The sequence below is a fragment of the Rutidosis leptorrhynchoides genome, unplaced genomic scaffold, assembly GCF_046630445.1.
Source record: "Rutidosis leptorrhynchoides isolate AG116_Rl617_1_P2 unplaced genomic scaffold, CSIRO_AGI_Rlap_v1 contig545, whole genome shotgun sequence".
Lineage (NCBI taxonomy): Eukaryota > Viridiplantae > Streptophyta > Magnoliopsida > Asterales > Asteraceae > Rutidosis > Rutidosis leptorrhynchoides.
Genome location: NW_027266770.1, coordinates 1 through 24,887, shown reverse-complemented (window position 1 = coordinate 24,887; position 24,887 = coordinate 1). Strand labels below are relative to the sequence as shown.

Sequence of the window (24,887 nt, the reverse complement as noted above, 5' to 3'; positions counted from 1 at the left end):
AAGTTCTAAAGTATATGTGTCAAATTACTATTCGTTAATAAAATGTCATGTGTCGGATGTTGATTTGACAATAAAATTTGCAATTGAATTTGTAATTAGAACATATATAAAATTGAAAAAGTCTCGCTATCGAATTTAAGATTACTTTATCTCATTTTTCATGTAAAAAGAATGTATAAAAAACGTGACAAATAATTTAAGACGGAAAGAATAGTTAATAATCCAACATCAAATAAAATGATTCAAATAAAATCAACTACAAATGATTCTTCAACATGAGAAATTAAGACTATGTCACGTGATATTATTAGTTTTAATTCAGTTTAATTACACGAAGAGGCATTTTTCGCTCCGTAGCGAAGAATTTGAACCAAAATTTCCTTGTGGACGTGATAGGGTATTAGTACAACGAACACATAAATTAAATGTGACAGTTTGTTCTTTAAAAAAGAAAATATTGAATGAATGGATCTTAAGTTATAAGATTTTATGACTTCTGACATTTCTAAAGACGATACTAATCGTAGAGAAAATGAAATTTCCACAATAATTGCAATCCCTTTTGATAACATTTGAGAATGAAATTCTTGCTGTAAAAAAAAAGGAGTTTTTAGCAGAATTATTAGTAGAAAAAATCAAATGATTCTGTTGATACATTCGAAGAATTAAACGTTTTACATATAGTAAACTAGATTTATTGTCATAATCTGCATTTTTCACCAAAATGGATCGATTTATATTTAGAAAATGACGTGAGCAAGGACATAAATATACTCCGAAAGATAAGTGTGTATAGGAAGTCATGTTGCGAGCGGGTAATCTCGGACGACGCATTGGATGGATTTATGGAACCACTAGAGTTGAGCAAAAAGAATGTAGACTTCGCTAGCCATTTATTATCCAGAGTGGAAATTATGCAAATCGAGTTTGGGAACGGAGGAGAGTGTGTTCGTTTTGACATAAGACGAGTGGAAAGGGTTTATCCTAAATCTTTTAATGTGGGTAAGTGGAAATGAGAAAAGCCATGAAAGAGGGTGGAAAAAAGGTGCAGTCTCTCCTACCTGAGGAAGATGACGAGGCCTTCAAAATGACACTTTAACTCTAGAGTCAAGGGATATTAAACTTAACTTGAGAGGGATTAAATCATAATATTAAAATATTTTATATAATCGATTTAGTTTATAAAGGAGAGACTTTCACGGTAAGAGACGTGTTCTCTCATTATAACACATCAACGTTTTGCCGGAAATAGTCTTCGTTGAATTTTTTTAAGGCTTTTTGGTCATTTACTTATGACGCGTCTGACATGTTTTGTCTTTTTGGGCCCAACGTGTTTTCACACTTCCAACTCTTTCCTTTTCTTTTTTTTTTTTTTTAAATTCCTTCCCCTTACGTTTTTTCGTGTCCAACTCTTTCTTCCTCTTTTTTTTTTTCCTTTTAAAAATCTCGATTGATTTCCTTCTTCGTGCAGTACAATATCTGAAACGTATGAACCTACAATAGTTTTTGTCATAGCAAGAAAATAAAAAAAGAAGATAGTGGTGTTCAGATTGGTGCACGACACATTCACAAAGTTGTAGAAAAAAGCCAGCTGTAAAAATGAAACCGACTCACTCATGTTAACTCTTAACAAGACTTATCCTCCAAGATTACCTCTCTGTAACCAAAATTTAGATTGCCGGTATACAAAATACAATCCAGAATTTACATAGAGGTTTTACTAAAAGAATCAATACAGAGAGTGAGAATTCAGGACCAACTTATACAGAATAAGAGAATCCAAAGCTAAAATCTATACCCAACACAGAGCCACCCCTGCCTTGCCGGAAAATCATCTTTCTGTCACCCAACCACAACCAATTTTGATAAGAACAGAGGAGATAAGTGTTACCCTTCGTGAATCAAGACAAGCCACCGTGGGAATCGAGCTCCGGCGAGTTTGACCGCACGAACAAAGCCGAGCCGAGCTCCAAAGTGACGGAACCGACTTTGAGACGAGGAAAATAGCCTAGCCGAGCTGTCGTCGACTCGAGGAGAACGAACGCCGCCGTCAACGCCGTTGTGCCAAGTCTTCAAGTAAGTTTTCCCGTCGTTTTACCTACCCAATCAACGCGATTCATACTTTAAAATGCTTAGAATTAACCTAGGAACAACATACTAAAAGATTAGGGTGAGATAACAACTTTGAGAAATCGGAAAACCGAAACTTTAAACCTTAGATCCGACCAAACGATTGTGAATTAGAACAAACCGACCGGACCATCGTGTTTATGACGACGAGAAAGAGTTGACCATGTGAAAATCGCAAAAATCCGACAACGACGTTATTGCAAAAATGCTTACTTTTGATTTCATATTGGATATTATTTTATAACTCTAAAGTGATTTCATCGAATTGATTGTTCTTCGTAAAAAGATTTTCTTTAAAAAACCTCACTAAGCATTCGAAAAATATACGTTCTTTCTCTCAAGGTTAGGTGTTGAACTTGGGAGGAGAAGCTTAGCGCCATTTCATCGTTGTACGATAGCGAATAAGATGGGCTCTGCGCCAGTAGGATTCTTCTCCGATGTCTTTGTTTTCTTATGTTATAGTCTATATAATGTTTCCGTTTAAGACGTAAAGATGTATAATTATGTGTATAATAACTTGGCTTATCTAAGTATGGCTTGAAAGTGATATAATAATGTGTTAAAAACGATGAGTAATCGAGTAAGGCTAAGTTAAAGATATAGATAGTCGGCACCGTTTCCGATCCGAGAAGGTGGTCGGGAGCGGGGCCCACAATGGACTTTGAGGGTTTCATTGTTTTTGCAGTTGAAGATGGTTGCCATTGGAAAAAAGTTGAAGGAAAGACAAATTCAGGAATGGTAAGGGTATGTATTTTGACAAATTCAGGAATGCAAAGTTAAAGTAGTATTTTATTTTATTTTGCTTTACTTTTTAGTTATGTTGGATCAAAAGAAATATTGCAGTATGAGTGAATGTGTGGAATATATGATATTGATGTATCTTTCAGTAATGGGTCTTTATTTCGTATAAGTTTGCATACCAGTATTTATATATCAATAGATCATTTGATTCTTTCAAGTACTACATAAACTTCAAGTTAATGAAGAAAAAAGTGAAACAATATGCTCAACAAATTGAACCTGGAAACTTAGACCAGCGTCATGTTCTCAAAGACTACCCGAGAATGCATGATAATCAGGTAATTTGAATTCTGATAAGATCCTTTTGTGCAAAATCAGTTGGAAATCTGTAGTTTTTGTCATTTTTATGACTTTTTTTTTATTGAAAATCCTTACTTTTGATATTGCAGATTGAGAGGATTGTTCTTTTACTACTTCTTGAACAACAAGGAATACATGCAAGTAGCATTGCCAAGCTTGGAGAGTAGCAAGAGGCTTTTCAACAGGAGCCTGAAATATCCCAAATAGCTGTCTATGAGAATCTTATTGAATCGTGGGACGAGATCTTTTAAAACTTCTTTATTTTGTTGAGATCTACGCTATTGGTTTACGCAAGATATTTAAGAAGTTTGATAAACGCTTTGGTTATAGATTCACAGATTACTGTGTAAAAACTCGTGCGAATCATCCTTACTCCCAGCTCCAGCAAGTATTCAAACATGTGGTAATAATAATATAACAGATGTTTTCCTTTTGCTTGTTCCTAAATATGCCTTTATATAAAATATGTGGAGTAATAATTATTTTCTCATATCTCTGGAACTTCAGGCTGAAGGAGAAAATTACTATTCTGACCGAATATCTAAGCAAACCTTTGACATCTTGAAACGACATTGAAGTCACCAATTGATTCTATCAAGGCCAATATGGAGGATCTAACATCTGAGGTTTCTGAAGCAATGGTATTGAAATCAAATATGACATTAGTATACCCTAACCCTCAAGATCATATATACTTTTGTTCATTTATGTATACTTTTTCAAATACGTGTATAAGATTACATATATATATATATAAATATTTAAGCTTGAATAGTTTGATGTGACTTGAGAGCTCAATTTGATATTTTTGTTCAATTTATATTAACTTAATTTCGTGAGGAATTAGGAGTTCAATTTCTAGCTTCAACAATTTTAAATATTATTCAGCAGTGTTTGTAGAACAAGTCATATTACGTACATAACAATCAAAACAAGCAAGTTTACGGGATCATGACTCAATTAGGAAAAAACAAGTTTCCAGGTTTAGGCACATCCTACGAGAAGTCTATTTTCTATAGCTAAGTTGGTGCTAATATTGGGCAATATATATTATATAGCCCATCCACAATAATTTCCGACTCATTTTATATCCGATTGTGTTGAGATTTTGAATCATATAGATAATAGAGAGACTTTTTTAATTTATCCTAATTATAATTTAATTATAAATTTTATTGTCAAATCAACATCCGACACATGACGTTTTATTAACGAATAGTAATTTGACACATATATATATAAAATTTTTGAGTTTAATTAGGTTTCAAGTTACAATTTTAAGTTAATAATATTATTTTTTTTCTTTTTCTAATTAGGAAATCAAAATATAATAAAAACATAATGATTCCTAATAAAATTCTACCAATTATTTTTTCTTAATATAATAGTTTTATTCCTAATCAATTTCCTATCCATTATTTAAAAAAAAATCCTAATAAAATTATAATATACTATATTTTTTTCTATTTTTTTATTAAATAATTTTTCTAATAAAAATTTATTATATTCTTTTTTCCTATTTCTAATTAAAATAGACACATTTTTTTTTCCTATCCAAGCGGGCATATTGTTAGAAAAATTATTCCTAATCAAATAATAATATATAATATTATTTTAATTTTTTTATTAAACTATATTTCTCATTTAGAACTTTAAGTTTAATTAGGTTTCAAATTATAATTGTAAGTCTATGATTTTTCCTATTCTAATTAGGAAATCAAAACACAATACAAATATATTCCTAATAAAATTATAATACACCATATTTTTTTCCTAATTTTTTTATTTAACAATTTTTTCTAATAAAATTCATTATATTACTTTTTTTTATTCCTAATTAAAACGGGCACATTTTATTTTTTACCTATTCAAACGGAAATATTGCTAAAAAAAATTATTCCTAATCAAATTAAAATATATATTATTTTTTTAATTTTTTGTAATATATATTTAAATTATTTGTTTTTAAAGGTACAGACTTTCCATCCAACGGACGGGGACACATGTATTTAAGAACTTTGAGTTTAATTAGAAATCAAGTTATAATTTTAAATCAATCATATTATTCTTTTTTCCTTTTCTAATTAGGAAATCAAAATACAATAAAAACGTAATGATTCCTAATAAAATTCTACCAATTACTTTTTTCTTAATATAATAATTTTATTCCTAATCAATTTCATCTATTATTTTAAAAAATATTTCTAATAAAATTCATATTATTTTTTCCTATTCCTAATTAAAACGAGTGCATCTACCATTTTCCTATTCAAACGGGCATATTATGAAAAAAAATCATTCCTAATTAAATTATAATATATATTATTTTTGCTTAAACTATTATTCCTCATAAAAGCCCGTTTTATATATTTTTTCATTCTTAATTAAAACGGGCACATATTATTTTTCAAACAATCTGAATGATTAAATTGATTAGATGAAATTATAAATTTTATTATGAAATCTTGATACATAACTCTTACCTTTTATTATGTTTATATTTTAAAAAATAAATAAATTTTAAATTTAATAGGATTGTATATTTTGAAATCAAATCAAAATAATTATAATTGATATAAAGTTAAAAAAAAAATTGATAGACTTAATAATTTTTAATATAAATAATTATTATATAATATTTTAAATAATATATATTTTAATTTTTAAAAGCACGGACTTTCCGTCCAACGGACGGGCCCACTTACTAGTATTCTAACAAATGAATTTCAATTTGTGACTTTAGAAATAGGCCAACAATAAATCAAACAAAATCACTATTAAAATAACTCAAAAACTCTAAACCCTAAACATCATTGAATAACCCATTATACTAGTACAAATATACAATAAAGAACATCACCAAGCAAAAATGAGCTGCTAGAGGTTATAATCCTCCTACTTCAAAATCTACCACAGGTGACCGTGCACGGATGAAAGTCGTCGGTGGTGTAGTCAGAAGCTTATTCTTGTTTCTTCAAAATCTATCACTAATAATGAACACAAAAAACTTGAATCAAATTAATATAAATCAATTGATTTTTACTTAAAATGGTAATGAACAAGGATGTTTAACCAGAAAGAAATATATATGTAACAGTTTCTTTTACAAAAAGATAAATATATTGTAAAAATAAAATGTACAACCTTGTGATTTATTATAATGTTATTTTTTAATGAATATTATAATGTTATTATAATAGTCTTGCATTGATTTATGCATGAGATTGCGTAAGATTTTTGTGACCTAGCTAGATAGTTAACATTAAACGAGAGAAAATAGGGCCAAAAAGTATAAAAAAAAAACTTCATCATAAAAAAAGGAGTTAACAAAAACTTGGCCATATGATGAGATACATAAGTATGCACCGTTCTAAAAAAAATTGTAATGTGCATAATATAACATATACTATTCTCAAAATAAAAATAAAAAATATAATGTTTCGTCCTACAAATGAGTAAGTGTGGAAAATACGCAGGCTTGATCGACTCTTGTCGAAAACAGAACGGAGAGAGGTCTGACAATAATTTGGGATTTATGGTCTGAGACTTGTCAGCAAGGCTCGCATGAGATAAAAAATCAGTATCATCAAAAAAATACCTATGTATTCTTGTCGAAGAGAGAATAGGGTTTTATATGTATGTGCATTATGAGTGCTTAGAGACTATGAAGAGTGTTTAAGTATATCAGTCTTGGGGTCATGCCCAAACCCGATCAAGCCAAAATTTAAGGAAGAAAGTATGAAAAACTAACCTTTGCTTGGATCGAACTTTACCGTCTTCAAATAATCCCTAAAATGTATCAAACATCAATGTATTAAAACCCAATACAAAATATATATCAATCAATATAAATTTAGAAAATTATAAATTATCAATTAATCGAGAGGAAAAAAATATACATAACTCATAGAGAAGAGTGATTCTAATCATTCTGATAAATTATAAATTCGATTTTAGATGTTACAAACTTGAAGAAAACTATTTTCTTCCCTGTTCTTGATTATTTCTCCATTTTCTTGTTACTCCCACCTCAAAATGAGCTTTATACAATCAATTTATTTATGACTGAGAACAAAATGTGTTTACAATTTATATGAATGTAGTTAAAATGTGAAATAAATTTATATATGTTTTATAATTATGTGTGTATGGGGGGCTACACCTATAATGATTTTTATATGAGATTTTTATAGTGTTCGTCTGATTAGGAATTTCAACCTAATAACTTATAATTTTATCCTTCTTATTAGAATATAATTTTTACTTTGTATTGAGAAAAATATAACTATAATTAATACTATTTTTAAATTTTTGAGAATTTTATTAGATTTAATATATTAAAAAACTAAACATTTTGCGTAAGAAATGTCTTAAAGTTGGTATAGAGACTGAATTTTATTCTCTAAGGGTGGATATTTTGTACGAGGAGGATATTCATGTGACTTAATAATTTTGTGATTTATGGTATGCTAAACTAGAACATGTTAATAATTCCATGAAAATTATATCTCAGAAAAAATTGATCCCAAATTTTTATAGTCATTTAAGAAAATGTGAAACTTGCTTAGGTTCTTAAATGACGAAAGTCACATGTTAGTCTAGAAAAGTCAACATACTTTTCTTGAAATTGTGCATAATGATATTTGTGAATATAATGGTCATTTGACAAGATGAATATGCAATATGTATTTTATTATTTTATTGATGATTGTTTAAGATACACATATGTTTATTATTTCTTAAAGAAAAAAGATCAAGCTTTTGAAACATAGTTATTCAAAAGAATAAAAAAAATGTAAGAATTTAAAAGCTATAAAGCTTTGCTCGAAAATCACTTAGAAATGAAGGTTAAAATATTGAGAAGTGATCAAGGGGGAGAATACTTTTCAAATAAATTTTCACCTCATTGCGAAGAGAATGGCTTAATTCATTAAGAAATGACTCTATTTACTCCACAACAAAATGATATTGTCGAAAGAAAGAATAGAACTTTGATATATATACTTAATTCAATGCTTTCACTAGCTAAGTTATCAAATAATATATAGGGAGAAGCACTCCTAAGAACATGTTATATTCTCAAATACAATAATTTTAATGAAGTCAAATGAATCACCATATGAAATATATGCAAATGAATAAAGTAATACTTATTCATAGGGGTGTTAAGTTTCGATTCGGTTCAGTTGGGTTTTTGGCCAAAAATCTAATCGAACCGATTACAATCAATTTTAGTCGGTTCGGTGCAATCTAATCGAGCTGAATTTTTCGGTTCGGTTTTTATTTTTGCTATACATATTTGGAAAAAAATTAAAAGATCAAATTCTGACCTTATCTGGTCAATTTGGTCCTTGATATCAATGATATAATCATATAAACCAGTATGAGATCTACAATTCAAACGAAAAACTAATAGAATGAGATTCGTGAGATGTTGTTTGCATCGTGGATGGCTTTGAAAATGGAAGATGAGATTGAAAATGACAATGGAGCTTTGAACAGCTTTGAAATGAAACAAATGATGTTTGGTCGTCGGTGGTGGTTAGTTTCATTGTGAAATATTGTTGGTCCTAGGTTGGGAGGCGGCTGGTCGTAGGTTGGGAGGTGGTTGGTGTCGTCGTTTGGAACTAGAAAGATGATGATGGACTTCAGAGGATGCTTTGAAATGAGATAGAAGATTGTGGTAGACTAGAGAGAGTGGCTGTCGTGATTTGCAAATGGAAGATTTTAGTTTTGACATTTTGTTAACTAATGTGGAAAATCTTAGTCCATAATGTTATTCTTAGGTTATTATAAATGTATGGATTGGGCTTAAACATGAAGTTGGGCCAGAATAAATACATATATCAAGTAATTCAGTTCCTTTTTTTTTTAAATTTGGCACCGAAAACCGAACCGAACTGAAATAAAATTTTAATTTCAAACCGAACCGAACCGATATCCCTTCGGTTTTGGTTGGTTTGGTTCGGTAAAATCAGTTTGGCTCGGTTCTCTTACACCCCTACTTATTGAACTTCTTAAATGTATGGGGTTGTATAGTATATTATAAGACTCCATATTCTAAGCCGATTATATTGGACTTCTTGTGTAGCAAGAAACGACGGAAGGTTTAGAATTTGTTTATTGTTTACACAAAAATGTTCCTGTATAGAATGGTTTTATCTCCTTAAGAAATTATCGCCCACTATGTTGCTACTGGTTTTATAGATGGTATTCCTCTAGGATTTTTAGGAAGCGCACAAAATTCCAAGGTAGCAAACCCTCATAATTTTCTAAGAACGAAACTAAAGAAGCCTTTCAAGTTTTGAGAGGAATGAAGTGATTTTGAGATTACTTATTTTTGTGATGTATATCCAAATGAAATAAAATATCTCATTTTTATAGGCAAGTGTGTGAAAAGATACAACTATTTATTTTGTTTTTGAAAAGACACATTTTCAAAATAATTTACTATTTTCAAATTTCGTCTTCTATTTAAACCCAGACTTTCGTTTGAAACTTTTTGGGTCAAACGAACTCTGATTTGGTCGAATTTTATATCAAAAGAAACTTTAAGATGTCTACTTTCATAATATATAAATCAATTTCAAAACTGTATCCATTTACTCATAACAGTTTTAAAACTGCATATAGTGTGCAAAATTTCTAGTTCTTGTAATTCTTGTACTAACCTTTTTTATTTTAAATGATCAATGGCTTCAAACCATTTGGTATACAATCCTTTTTACTTTCATAACAATCATCTTTCTTGTACTTGTGGAATCATATTAAGAAATTTCCCTTTCTCGACACTTCGACTATAGTCATCGATGAAATCATTCGACTCAAGTAATTCTGTATGAAGTACAACTTCAACAATTTTATATTTTACAACATTAGCTAGCAAAATAGGAAAAAAATTATATTAGAACATACGTTCACATCATATCATATGAAGAGGACTCCAATTTCAAAAAACTTACCTGTGACGACGTTCGATCGACGGTATTCAACTGCCTTTTAATTCCAGCTAAGGCCCAAGCCCATATAGTTAAAGTTAGAGGTGATGTTGGATGGGGTTAAGCAAATGCTTATTTACAACCCAAGGAGAAGTAAAAGAGTTTGATATTGGACGATGTGGGTTTGTATTATTTTTCATGATTAAAAAAAAATCCTCTAAGACTTTAGATATGTATAATTATACGTGTTCAATTTGGCATGAATAAATTAAAATCATGTTTAATAATATCAGATAATCAATATATATGTAATACTGAAGACATCTAAACTGACGTGGCAACTCAGAATTTGAGCCTTCCTCATTTCCCATTCCAAATTAAATGTTAAACCTCAATTTATAAATTAATCACCATTTTGTCATCTTAATAGTTCATCTACTGAACATTTGAAAACGACGTCGTTCATTAATGTTCGTGTCCTTTCATTTCTTCTTCCATTTCGATGTCTTCTCCTTTCAAAACCGTTGCCTTCCATCTCTTTCCCATCTTTTCAATCCTTATTTTGAAAGATAAGTTGATTTTCATAATCATGATTCGTGGTTTTGAGACTGGTTTATGATTTCTCTCTTCGAAACTCTTATGCCGCCCCCACCAGCTTCTCTTTCCCTCTCATTTTTCGTTCATCTTCTCCGATTTGTTTGGCCTGAAAACTGATTTTGTTTTTTTTCTTTTGTTTTTCCTGGTCCGACGATCTCCTATCTCCTGCTCCGATAACGAAGCCCCTAGCCGCCTCTCCTCATGCGCCGACGACATCACTGTCGGATCTCTCACTGCCCGACGTCGCTCTCTCTCCGCCGGGCGCCGATGATGCCACTCTCCGACGTGACTGAAGTAAGTTTCTCATATTTAGATTTTGTCTCTGATTTTATAAAATTGTGTCTGATTAAAATTTATCATCACTTGAATTTCACTAAGATCTTAACTTATCTCCGATAAGCTTAGTCGTACCAAACACAATTGTTAAAAGTTAGTTTCATTCAATTTGACACATAAAGTGACAACAGAGTGAAATCTCTTGAATTTTTTGCTCAATTTATTCTATCTTCTTTGTTCAATTGATGCATTGGTGTTGAAATCACCATGTACTTCAGTTCTTATTTCTTATGGGCAGAATACTAATAACACATTAATTCACTTCAACTTCATGCGTTGTTAGTTCTGATTGTATTTTTTTGAGAATTGGTTGTTGGATGAAATAATGACTTATATGGATGGGGTTATGTTTTTTTTTAATAGAACACTACTGAACACATAAAAAAAGTTTTCCTGTTTATTTAGTAGAACACTACTCACACACACTTAAAATAGTTTTTTTAAAGAAAAACTTTTTATCTTAACTGTTGCTTAAAAATAGAGTAATTCCAACCATTCATTTATTCCTAACTCAGTATGTGACAGTTAAATTATTTGTTAGGAGAAAATGATTTTTTTTTCTTTATTTGACTGTAATAATTACACTAAATATTAGTGTTATTTTTTTTATTTCTTTGGTTTTGTTGGTCCTTTTTGTTCGTGCCAATGATCTTTTGATTGTTGAAACTAGACCTTAACTTCTACTACATATATAGATATATTATAGATATATACCAATACCAGATTATTACAATAATTTTTCAGTCAGTCACCTTTGAAAAGATGGAAACAAATGAGTCCCAACATTTCTTTTTTTGTGATAAAACAAAGTATTTTAAAACTTAACTAAAAACATTAACTCAATGTATATATAAAAGTACTTTATTATTCTACCTTTAAAGTTTGTCACTTTATTTATCAAGTTGTCATTTTTGACTAATCCCGAGTTGTATTTTTGTTGTTTATATGAAGATGGCCCTTCTTTTGCCGTTAAAACAGATAGTTGAAATTGATTCAATCTCAATTTTACAAGAATTCATGCTTGAATTGTTTAAGTTGGTTTTAGAGATATTGTCACTGACTCATTGCAATTGATCTTCCTGACATAAACTATCGTCATGGATTACATGTAAATGTACAATGATTATATCATTTCTACGTCAAGAAAAAGTTTCATTTGTGTGTGTTGATTGAGTCATTTTTGTTATATTTAGTGTTAGGCAAGGATGAATATTGTGAGCATGTTTAAGAAACGAAAAGAATTCAGAAGAGCTTCAGAAAACCTCACATAAACATGTTTGGATGTTTAATGAGATAAGGAGAGAATGAAGTTCATGAGGAAACAAAGTTAAAGAAGAACTTCATAGAAATCTAAAGGTGTTACCAATTTTCACACGATATACTATATAATTCTGTTATATTTTTATGAGAAAAGAGATTATATATTTATATTTTGATTTATGAAGTAAAAAAATAAATTCCTAAAGTGGCCTATCAATTTTTTTTCTCGGTACTTAACACAATATTGTTGTATGCTTATATGTCGTAATTTTTTATTCAGTTTGAATATTTCAGTCATTTCTCTCAGCTGGTATAGGGTTCACTGTTGAATTTCTTCATAACCATTTACTACTATTTTGTGATTCATTCATATTATACATATAACAACCCATGATTGCTAATTTGAACTTTATAGTCTAATTTATTAGATGATGAAGCACTTTAAATTTTAAGGAATTGCTCTCCTAATACTGGAATTTAAAATTTATTTGACTAGATACAAATATATGAATAGGTTTGCTACTGGTAATCGGCCGCCATTCAGTATAAAGCTTACAAAGATTATGCTTTAGATATGGGGATCGTAAAAAATCTCAATATGACTATGACCATATTAACAAGATTCTTCGAGTGTGAGGAATGAAAATCAAGTTTTGTGGTAATTTCATTTGCTTTTATCTGTCTTTTCATTCACTTTGTCAATGTTCCAATATATCTTTAGCTTTTATTCATTTATATTCAAATATTTGGATATAAATTGAATATTTGCCTATAATTTTTTGTCCAATATAAGAGACTATTAATTTGGAAATCTATTCTTTCATTGAACTTTTGGTTTCTATCTCAGATACCCATGGTACAGTATCTTGCTTGGCTTCTTATTTTGTTTCCAATACCACAGGCAGTGGCATCATGACTTGCCGGTGGCATAATGTAAGAAAACTCACTTCTTCTAGATTTTAGTTATTGCTTGTTATTATATGGTTTGCGGATTTTAGCATGTTAGTATATCTTATAGTTTCATATAATGTTTGTATTATGATTAAAAGGGTATTGTAGAGATTGCATTGGCTAAGTCGAGAGTAGTTGAATTCATCTCTTTTCTGCTCACTGTTACTTGCTATTAATGTAATTTTTATGGCGTTTTTCCTAACAACCATATATCTAAATTAAGCTTTTGTTTGAAGGAACGACACGTACATCAATAGATTTTGTATATGGAAAGATGTTGCATATGGGAAGAGGTCAGGAGAAGTCATGCTCAGTATTACAAAATAAATTACAAGCCATATTCAATATAGATTACACATATCAAATCTATATTTCAGCTTTGTATTTCTTGAAAGATAGGATTTGCAAGTTATCTACAACTTTCCTTTCTCAATTGATCGTTGTATTCTCATTTTCCTTTGTTTCTTCTCCAACTAACATTTTGTGGCGATACCAAATCTTGGCTTTAAGCTTCTTCATGCCTAAATAGTAAATGATGTTGTTTTCTATGAACTCATAACCGTAAAAGAAAAGAAAAAACGAAATCAGAAGTGAAGATGAGAAGGATCATTAATTAAATGAATCATTCCGCTCGAGCTTAAGGATGATTAATTAAACGAATCATTCCGCTAGCATGAAATGCGTGGCATCACTCTAGTTGAATAAGGAAAAGTTAAAGACATAGAAGTTGGCACCGCCCTCAATCCATGATAGGGGTGTCGGGAGCGAGTGCCACATTCTTCAAATGGTAAAAGAAAAAAAATCCTATGAAAGTTAGGAGAAATACTTGACAAAGGAAATAAAAGAACATGGATGATGATTTTATTTCTTTCAAGAACTTATATTCTTGGTCGAAGAAAGTAAATAAAATATTTTAAGATCGACACCGATTATCTGAAACTTAAAAGAAAGAAATTGGAAGACTTTCAATGAAATAATGTCCTCTAATAAACACTATGCATTTTAGAGGAAAGCAATAAATGATGAAATATATCATCTTTTATCAGAAAGTACTATATTATAAAGGTTCTTTCAAAATTTAGTCATTTATAAGGAATTTAATATTCCACTAGATGTTGCAATCAAATTTGAAAAGAATGTAGGAATAGTCGTATGACGGCTTGAACATGTCCCTGTAATTGGAAGTTTAATGTATGCAATGCATTACACCAAACTGGATATTGCCTTTGTGATTTGTAAACTTGCAAGATTTACAAAAAAAATCCTAGTCACGAATATTGAAAAACAATTGGTATGGTTCTAGGCACATTATGTTATCACAAAAATTCATCGAGTTTTGGAGGATTATGTGAAGCAAATTGGATAAGGTAAGTTATAGATGTTAAATGCACATCTGGATAGATATTCACCTTAGATGGCGGAGTAGTTTCGTGGGCATCAAAGAAATAAAACTATATAACTCATTCCACAACGAAAGTTGAGTTTATTGCCTTATCATCATCAAAGATGGTACAATGGTAAAAAAATATGTTATCCTTAGTTGTTGAGTTGTCATCACAACCTATGCTAGCAGTCTTACTACACTGCAACAACAAAGCAACAATGTTTAATGCACTTCATAAATTTATAAGAAAAAATCTTGACATGTTATTTTGTAGCGTGGAGAGAAAAAATTTAGGAAAAAAAAGCTGCTCATAATCTAATTAGCAATTGAATGAGGCCATTATTTTTTTAAGGACGTTGATTTATGTGATTTCTATGCATCCATACTAAGGTTTAGTCTAATTGGTGAGTATCCCTCCATCTATAAAATGAGGGGTTCGAGTCGTGTAGTCCGTACAAAATTATAATGTAAAAAATAATAAAACATTATAGCAAGCTTGGATTGCCGTGATAATTAAAATTTTGTCATAAAATACTAGTATTTTTATATTTCTTTCCAAAGCTCTAGCAAGAAATTTTACGGAACTAAGAAATTTTAAGAGTCAAACTTAAAAATTGTGAACTTATACTTGTGTAGATAACTTGATATATAAACATCAGGCCAACCCAAGTGCTATTTCTTGTTTCCCGATCTTGTTTTGCCATAATTTTTACAGTTACGTGGCTTATGTAACAAGTTTTTATCAATATTTATTAATGTTTATTATTGTGATTGATTTACAATTTTTTTTTCAATTTGTGGTCACATGATAATATTGAATTGATGTAATTTATGTAACGTATAAGTGAGTTTCAATTTTTCGATACACGTCTCACGTGATACGTTTTATATCAAAAATTGATCACGATATCACATTCCAAAGCATGATTATATTTTAATAGATTATCCTATAAAATTTCATTCAAAATTTTTTTTTAAAGAAATTACAGTCAATAAATTTATGATATAAAATCTGGATTGAGCAGTGATGGAGGATATGGTTTCAATTTAAATTCCCGTAACTTTATTGTATCAACTAGTGGTAAAAGTATATTTTTGTTGACTCAGAAAAAAATCCGATGATGGACTTTTATTAACAGTTAACAAAAAGCCAACCTTCAATTACAAATTACTGCAAAAATACATATGGGAAAAAATAAAATAAAATTCATTTAACAGATCACAAACACAAATGGCAATTGTGTGGCCTCTGGTTCTCAGTCTATCATCGTTTCTCTCTCCTTAACTGTTTCTCTCTCTGGATTATCTCTTCATCATCTCCATTCAAATCCTTCCACAATCCCTCATAAAGAATAATATCCCCAAAACCCCTTTGCAAATTCTTCCTCAGCTGGCATGAGCGAGAACAAGAAGAATAACAATTCCTCCACCACTCTCTTGATTCGAATTATCGAGCTGTTTGGCGTTTGCTGTTTGATACTCTTTTTAATTCAATGAGATAAGAAAACAGAGTTTTCAGAGATTGTCCATACCTATGCTTTCAATACAGAAATGGCTTCTTCTGCTTCTTCGTTATCTGGTAACTCATTCCTCAAATGGTTTACTTGATTAAATTTGGTGATTGATTGATTCACTGTTTCTGAGGTTTATTTTAGTTGTTTATCGAGTTGTTGAACCATCGATTGATTTTGGTATTGTTCTTCAATTCTTTTTGTTATAGTGCCCATTGAGTGTGTGAACATTTGCAAGTTAGACTGTAGTGCGATTTCTTGTGCTTGGAAAGCTCCAAGGGTTTTGACGGGATCACTGGCGACCACTGCACACGCTCCTCAGTCTTCACTGTTATCATATGGTCGTAATGGAAGGAGAAATCGTTGCAAATTGGTAATTTCGTTTTGTCTGTTATGTCCTCTGCTACTATTTCATTGAAATGTGCGAACCCTCACATGGTTCAAAACATATTGAGCTTCGCTTTTAATGAAAATCATTCTGAAAATGCAAAAAATTAGATAATGTATTTCATAGTAGCTATGGTCTAGGCCATGGCCACTGTACAAAATAGTAACCAAGAAGTTCTGCTTTTTCCCTTAAGAGGGGAAATAAGTTGGGCCAGGAAGATGGGCTGTTGTGATGTTTCCTGGCAGAGCATAATCATCCGATTACTTATTTTCTGTCTTTACTGCTATGTCCATATGTCCTTTAACTGTTTATGAATATGAAAGCAGCCAGGAAAGCTATTTATAATGCATCATATGTTGTCAGGTTTTAGAATAGATTGATATGATGCAATAGTAGGTTGCTACTGAACTGTTATGGATCGAAAGGAGCTTAACTTGCAATCCTCCAGAAACCTTGTTTTTCTTATATTATGCTTATAATCTACCGGAGAAATGAATGTCCTCAGCTACTATTTCATTGAAATGTGCGAAACCTCACATGGTTCAAAACATATTGAGCTTTGCTTTTAATGAAAATCATTCTGAAAATGCAAAAAATTAGATAATGTATTTGATAGTAGCTATGGGCTAGGCCACGGCCACTGTACAAAATAGTAATCAAGAAGTTCTGCTTTTTCCCTTAAGAGGGGAAATAAGTTGGGTCAGGAAGATGGGCTGTTGTGATGTTTCCTGGCAGAGCATAATCATCCGATTACTTATTTTCTGTCTTTACTGCTATGTACATATGTCCTTTATTTGTTAATGAATATGAAAGCAGCCAGGAAAGCTATTTATAATGCATCATATGTTGTCAGGTTTTAGAACAGATTGATATGATGCAATAGTAGGTTGCTACTGAACTGTTATGGATCGAAAGGAGCTTAACTTGCAATCCTCCAGAAACCTTGTTTTTCTTATATTATGCTTATAATCTACTGTAGAAATGAATGTGGCGCCTTTCTAACTTTATACTCTTTCCAGAGATATGAAGCCCTTGGTGTAGGCAATTTTCTTGTACCTTGTAAAAATTGGCAGTTACATTGTTCCCCTTCCGTCTCTTCAAATATTACCAGTGAAGTTTCTCCTGAAAGTTTATGGGAGGTATGTGCTAGCTAAATTGGGTTTTTTTGTGTTTCCATTATTACTTTTCTTCTTATTGCTATAGCTCTACTAATTACCGCGTGCTGTTACCTCAGGATCTCAAGCCCACGATAGAATACCTTTCTCCTAATGAACTAGAGTTGGTACACAAGGCTCTCAAGGTAAGGTGCTACTTAGCCACTTTTGGCCTGCTCTTTCTTGCTTGTCCGTCTCTGAGATGCACTTTTCATCTGAGTATAGTTTTTTTTTTTTGGTGAGTACAGCTTGCCTTTGAAGCACATGATGGTCAGAAAAGACGTAGTGGAGAGCCTTTCATTATTCATCCAGTTGAAGTTGCACGTATACTAGGAGAATTGGTGAGTTGAATAACATAAGTACCTTCATCAAACCAGCATTATGGCCTGTCGTCTTTTTCAAACAAACAAATAGAAATATAATCAGTTTTAACCTGCTCTTCAGGAATTGGATTGGGAGTCCATTGCTGCCGGATTACTACATGATACAGTGGAAGATACAATATTAGTTACTTTTGAGAAAATAGAAGAAGAATTTGGCTCAACCGTGCGGCACATTGTGGAAGGCGAGACTAAGGTTTTTTTCAATTTTATTTACGTTATTTATGTGCTAAGAAACCTTGATTACATTTTGACCTTGCAGTGATTTTTTCCCTCTTTGATCAGGTGTCCAAACTTGGAAAATTGAAGCGTAAGGAGAACAATTCCATACAAGATGTAAAAGCTGATGACTTGCGGCAGATGTTTCTAGCTATGACAGAGGAGGTGAAGCTTTGTTCTTATGTTTTGTCAATAATTTTTAAGTCTACATGATAGCCATTTGCCAACTAAAAACAGCTGCTTCTCAGGTTCGTGTCATAATCGTGAAATTAGCTGACAGGTTACATAATATGCGCACCTTGTCACACATGCCTCCACACAAGCAGGTTTCTATTGTTGGTTTAATGTTGATTGACTATAATCTAGTCTTTTTTTACACTTTTTTTCACACATGAGTTTGGGTTCAGTCCAGGATTGCACTGGAAACACTGCAGGTCTTTGCTCCTCTAGCAAAGTTACTTGGTATGTACCAAATCAAGGTATATTTCTAAGCCAGCCCTTCCTCTGTCATTTGGTTCCCAATAATACCTTGGCACTTATCAGCTGTCTCATATTCAAAATTTCAAACTGGGATAACACATTGTCTACTATCATTAATTTGATTTCAGTGCTGCGTTAATATTTACATGTCTTTTTTTTCTTCTCATTTGTTTCGAATTTGAAGTTATTTGATATACATGTGATGTCTTCTATTAGTTGACGATTCTACATTCCTTTTGAAAATTGCTGACCTCCTGCAATTTACTTTTGCAAACAATCTCAAACCATATCCTAGAGTAGTTTGTCAACTTAGCTGACGTTGGTTTCACAACATTTTGGAATTTGTGTTGCAGGTTGAACTTGAAAACTTATCTTTCATGTACACAAATCCAGAGGATTATGCTAAGGTCAAGAGAAGAATATCTGAACTTTACAAAGAGCACGAGAAAGAACTAGTGGAGGTAATCCTCTTCCTTTTGAGTAGCAATTCTCTTTATTAATAAGCCATTTAAGAGTTTACTCAGAAACATCAGTGTTGCATAATATTATAGAGACTGGTTCTTATTATGGTTTCTGCATTGAATCAGGCAAACGAAATCTTAAAGAAAAAGATTGAGGATGATCAATTTCTCGATCTGATGACTGTGAAAACTGAGGTTCGCTCTGTTTGTAAGGAGCCTTACAGGTAAAGCTCACAGATAACATTTATTGTACTTAATGATGGATTACTAGTTTAGCTTTCGGCGATTCTTAGACTAATGGACTGGTCATCATTGTCCTTAAACTGTTATTAATTGCAGCCAGGTCTGGGTTTGATTTGATAGCACTTTTTGTCTTTAGGCTCTGATGAAATGGCTATAAGCTTTGTTCCATCCAAAAATTTCACTTTGTGCATCTAATTTATATCATGTATTTTCTCTTAGATAACCTGAGTTCACTATAATCTGACCTGTTGTTGTTGATTGTATCTCGGATAAAATCTCTCTCTTTTCCATTATCATATATACCGTGGCATTTGCTGGAGGTTTCTGGCCCAATTATAATGAGGAATCATTTGTTTCTTTGCAGCATTTATAAAGCTGTGCTCAAATCAAGAGGCTCAATCAATGAGGTTAACCAAGTTTCACAGGTTTGTGGTGATATACTGATATTTTCTTTTGAAGTAACATGAAAACATCTTTAGAAAGCTTGTTAATACCGTTTCATTGCCACTGGCATATTGTGTATCCTGCAGCTTCGCATTGTTATAAAACCAAAGCCCTCTGCTGGAGTAGGACCTACGTGCAGTCCACAGCAGGTAATTCTTTTTCTTCAGCTAACAAATTGGTTTTATTTACCTACTACTTTCTTTGCATGACATTACATGCAGATTTTACCACATGGTCTTCTCATTATGCTCTTTCTGCAGATTTGCTACCACGTTCTTGGCTTGGTTCATGGAATCTGGACACCAATTCCACGAGCTGTGCGTACTGCGCCTCCCCATCCACCGAAAATCTGTTTTCAAACATTAATTTTTTTTGGTAAATATTGATGTTTCTGACTATTTGATAACCCACTTTTACAGATGAAAGATTATATTGCTACCCCAAAACCTAATGGCTACCAAAGTCTTCATACAACTGTAATTCCATTCCTGTATGAAAGCATGTTTCGATTGGAAGTTCAGGTTGGTAGTTTTTTTTTTTTTCTTTCAATGAACTACTTATCAGTTGAGTTATTGCGTTTCTCTCTATGCTTCTTAATGGTATGACTTTATTTTTTTCGTTTTGTGCTCAATTATGTTTCCATGTGGGTGCTTACATATATAATTTGCAACTTTTTGGCAGATAAGAACGGAGGAGATGGATCTAATAGCTGAGAGAGGCATTGCTGCTCATTACAGCGGAAATGCATTAGCTACTGGTCTGGTAGGACATCCAATGCGAAGTGCTAAAAGTACCGGATGCAAAACAGTTTGTCTTAGTAATGCAAACATTGCTCTCAGGGTATTTTACCTCTTTCCTTCAATAGTATTTCTCTTGGAAGGTATTTTCTGATAAATTATATAGGGGTTACTTGACTTTAATGCTAAATTAATAATGGATGAAGTCCTTACCTTCCTCAGATTGGGTGGCTCAATGCTATTAGGGAATGGCAAGAGGAGTTTGTTGGCAACATGAGCTCTAGAGAGTTTGTAGAGACTATCACTAGAGATCTGTTGGGTAGTCGTATCTTTGTGTTTACACCAAAGGGGGAGGTAATGAATGTTTCTTGTGTAACCTATCCTTGTCAGTCCTATGTGGGATGAGCTGTGAAAAAGACTCTGAGAATATTTCTACAATCTATGCAGATTAAAAATCTGCCTAAGGGAGCAACTGTTATTGACTATGCTTATATGATACACACAGAAGTTGGTAACAGAATGGTGGCAGCCAAGGTAACTTTTAGCATTTTGTTGGTATTTTCCCGATTTTATGTATATAATTACGAAGTTGCCACTTAACCCAATGAAAATATCCTAAAAAGCAAACCATTATTTTATAATATGAGTGATATGTCTTACTTTTATTTCCTCGCACTTTTTCAGGTCAATGGTAATCTTGTTTCTCCAAGTCATACACTTGCAAATGCGGAAGTCGTGGAGATAATCACATATGATGTATGCATCTAATGAGTGTTCTTGCAAATGCTTTCGATTTTGTTATCATGTTTTCTGTCTCTCTCTCTCTCTATGAATGGGATATAACACGACTGCTACAAGTTTGAATTTTATGCTCTAGAATTCAAGTTGTATTTGAATGTTGATTTGTTGCTTAAGCTTTGTTCAGGGTGTTAACAATTTCTTCCGTTTACCAGGCACTTTCTAGCAAATCAGCTTTTCAAAGGCATAAGCAATGGCTGCCGCATGCGAAAACCAGGAGTGCCAGACACAAAATCATGACGGTAAATAAAGTTTGTGGGATAAAAATTGTTTCTGAGGTTATATGTTCATTGCCCTGATAAGCTTATCTTCTTGCTGAGTTTAGTTTTTGAAGGAGCAAGCTGCTCTATCGGCTGCGGAAATAACAGCTGAAGCACTAAATGATTTCATTACTGATTCTGAAGAGGACAGTGAACCAGAAGAACTCCAGATCGATACCAAGGTTAGTAAACCCTTGTGGGAGAAAATCTTCAAGAATGTCGTAGAAATGTCACCCCTTGGGACTTGGGAAAATGGCCGTGGGCCGCAAACAAAGAATGGGAATGTAAGGGTCCCTGAGGTCAATGGGAAGCATAGCAAGCAGTTATACAATGTGAGCTTGACAGCTTGTGGAGAGTCGCTATCGCAAGGAAATGGTGTTGCGAAGATGATTCAGTCTAACATTCCGATGTACAAGGAAATCTTACCTGGTTTGGATAGTTGGCAAACTAGCAAGATTGCTTCCTGGCATAATCTTGAAGGGCATTCAATACAGTGGTTATGTGTTGTCTCTGTCGATCGCAGAGGTAAATTTCTGCTGTTATAATTTCAGTTTCACAACTCAAACTTCATGAGTTTCATCGTCTTTTCATCGATTTGTCATGTATTTATCATTTCATCAATTAGCGCCCGTGTTTTCATAAAAATGCCTGAAATTGGTCATAATCTTGGAATTTTCCCTTTAATCTAATTTCAGACAACATAAGGACAAAATCAAATTCTTGTACAAACACCGAGTAAGATCATCCTTTCACATAGCTACTTACCTTATTTCTTGTTGAATATGTGGTGATTCAGGCATAATGGCTGACGTCACGACAATGCTGTCAGCTGCTGGCATTTCTGTTTGTTCTTGTGTGGTGAGTAGTTGACCTTAGTGAATGATTTTTTAAGCCTCTGGCCTATGAATATTGGTTATATACCCCTTGGTATATCCTAATTATTTGTGAACTGGCTGAATAGGTTGAGGTTGATAAGGCAAAGGGAATGGCAGTCATGCTCTTCCAACTCGAGGCTGAAACGGACAGTTTGGTACCGTCACTCTTTAATACTCTTTTATTTTTTTTGTCTTAAACATCTTTAAGGGAAAACAATTTTTTAATCTTCAAGTAAATTAATTTATCCTCAGGTTAATGCTTGCACAAGTGTAGATTCAGTTTTGGGTGTGTTGGGATGGTCTACGGGTTGTAGCTGGCCAAGCTCAACGGAAGGGTTTCTTGAATGCTAAGCTTATTATAGTCATGAGATCGGATGGGAGCAAGGAGTTGAAGTTTTGTCCTCAGATTTTATATTCATAAACAATAGACAGCAATATATACTTTGGGTTGGGACTCAGGGCAGTGTATATACAAGAAAGAGTAGTATTATTAGGTTTCCAACACACACTTGTAAAGATACTTCAAAACAGAGAGATAGTAAATTCATCAGTTTCAAGTCAATAAATCACACAGATTTTAATATCCTATAGTTATTTTTCAAGTTTAATTTAATGTTAATAGTTATTTTTCTTAGAATATTAAAATTAATCCGTAAAAAAGAGGGAAAATTTCAAACTGAAAGTAGAATGCATAAAAAAATACTAGTCACGCGTATAACTTGTGCCATAAGTAGTTAGACTTCACAATAGGAGGAGTTTTCAGGATCAACAGCTTCCTCTGTTGCTACTTGTTAACTAACTATATGCCGCTTCTTAGATCCTAATTGAAAATTGATAATCCTAATCTAAAAATCTCAAACTAAACCGATAGGAATAGCCTAGCCTGGTGATTCAAAACTTGGTGATTCAAAACTTGTATCCATAGAGGGATTAGGGAATTAGAAATCCAAATTTAAACTAATTGAACAATGATGGGAAGTTTTCTTTAATTGCGGCATCAAAAGAGGTGTAATCCAGAATTTTGCATCTTCCGCCTCCGGTCGGTGTAGGATTAGCAAAAATCGATGTCTTGCAAAAACGTTCATAACTTTCAACAGCATAATTTGGATCCACACATGTTTCGATCAACTTTATAAGATGTGTGTGGTTGAAGGGTTCAAACCTACGTCTCAAAACTGCGCATTTGCAGAATGTCGAACGAGGTCTCTTCGCAGAATTGAGGAATTCGTCGCAGCAAATCTTGGTCGGCATGCTTTCGTCTGGTCTGATAGTATTGGAGACTTCAAGAAATCATTACAGCTTTCGGTTATATTTCCCCAATGATCATCACATCTGGCGTTATAAAGCTCCTCATACGAACATGAATATGGTCCCTAAGAGGATTCTACTACGATGAAAAGAAATACGAGGAGGATCAGAGGATATAAAATTGATCTGTAGCTTGTTTGTAAACCCATTCTCTTTCACAACTTAATTTAATCTGTTCTAGTGCAGCTAGCTTTTATATACAATTATTAATAATTAGAATCCTTTACTTCCTAGGATTACAAAAACGGTGGTATATTAGAATCATTTTCTTCTTAGGAATCTCATTGTATTACACGTTTTTTTTAACACAAAATCAATAATTAATTATACTGTTAATTTACTTGTATAACCAAAAGAGATTTTTTTTTTTAAAAAATTTCATGGGCATAGCAGATGACATACACTAATTTGATTCCCGCAAGGAAAAGAAACATAATCACTAATTATTTATTATGATCTCTTGCCAAGATGCAAGAAAGAACAATCTTCACTCTGCAAATATATCTTTTTCTCCGGGATATTCTACCCAACATTGTACCCTAGTTGAACATTAATTCCAAGAATTGTCAGACTTGAATCTGGAAGGACTCCAAAGAAAAATATGTTTCCCTTGTCTAGCTCATGAAATATATCCTTTGCATTTACCTTCAATTCGGCGGCATCGGTAAAATTGAAATTGAAAAAGGGGAAATCTTTCATAAAGTGATCTTTATCCCCTCTACAGCACAGCTCCTCCGGATCATAACGAGAACTAATCAGAGCCGGTTCCAATATTCCATCTCCAATCGCTTTGATTTCTGTCACGAGCAATGAGTATACGGATGGAGGCATGTAACTCAAAGCTGTTCCAGAGTCTATTATAACACCACCTTCACCTTGAGGAGTTCTCTGGAATACTTTGGGATCAATCTCAAGCAAAATATCTCCCACTG

At 32.4% G+C, this 24,887-nt stretch overlaps 1 protein-coding gene across 1 annotated transcript; it reads left to right on the top strand.

Moving 5' to 3' along the window:
- Positions 1–16,248: 16,248 nt before the first annotated feature.
- On the top strand, positions 16,249–22,998 carry LOC139884384 (putative GTP diphosphokinase RSH1, chloroplastic). Its single transcript, XM_071868423.1, has 24 exons — positions 16,249–16,276; positions 16,418–16,581; positions 17,616–17,735; positions 17,831–17,896; positions 17,999–18,091; positions 18,195–18,326; positions 18,416–18,514; positions 18,598–18,675; positions 18,757–18,828; positions 19,183–19,290; positions 19,417–19,514; positions 19,898–19,958; positions 20,064–20,126; positions 20,238–20,294; positions 20,397–20,498; positions 20,659–20,817; positions 20,937–21,068; positions 21,162–21,248; positions 21,399–21,470; positions 21,668–21,754; positions 21,838–22,297; positions 22,569–22,630; positions 22,734–22,802; positions 22,900–22,998. Exons 1-24 carry the CDS (start codon positions 16,249–16,251, stop codon positions 22,996–22,998), a joined length of 2,568 nt encoding a protein of 855 aa, XP_071724524.1.
- Positions 22,999–24,887: the final 1,889 nt, after the last annotated feature.

Coding starts and splice junctions, on each gene's coding strand:
- LOC139884384 (XM_071868423.1), top strand. CDS start 16,249: ATGGCTTCTTCTGCTTCTTCGTTATCTG. Junction 17,897..17,998: donor TGGTACACAAGGCTCTCAAG/GTAAGGTGCTAC, acceptor TGGTGAGTACAG/CTTGCCTTTGAAGCACATGA. Junction 19,515..19,897: donor GTTTGTAAGGAGCCTTACAG/GTAAAGCTCACA, acceptor GTTTCTTTGCAG/CATTTATAAAGCTGTGCTCA.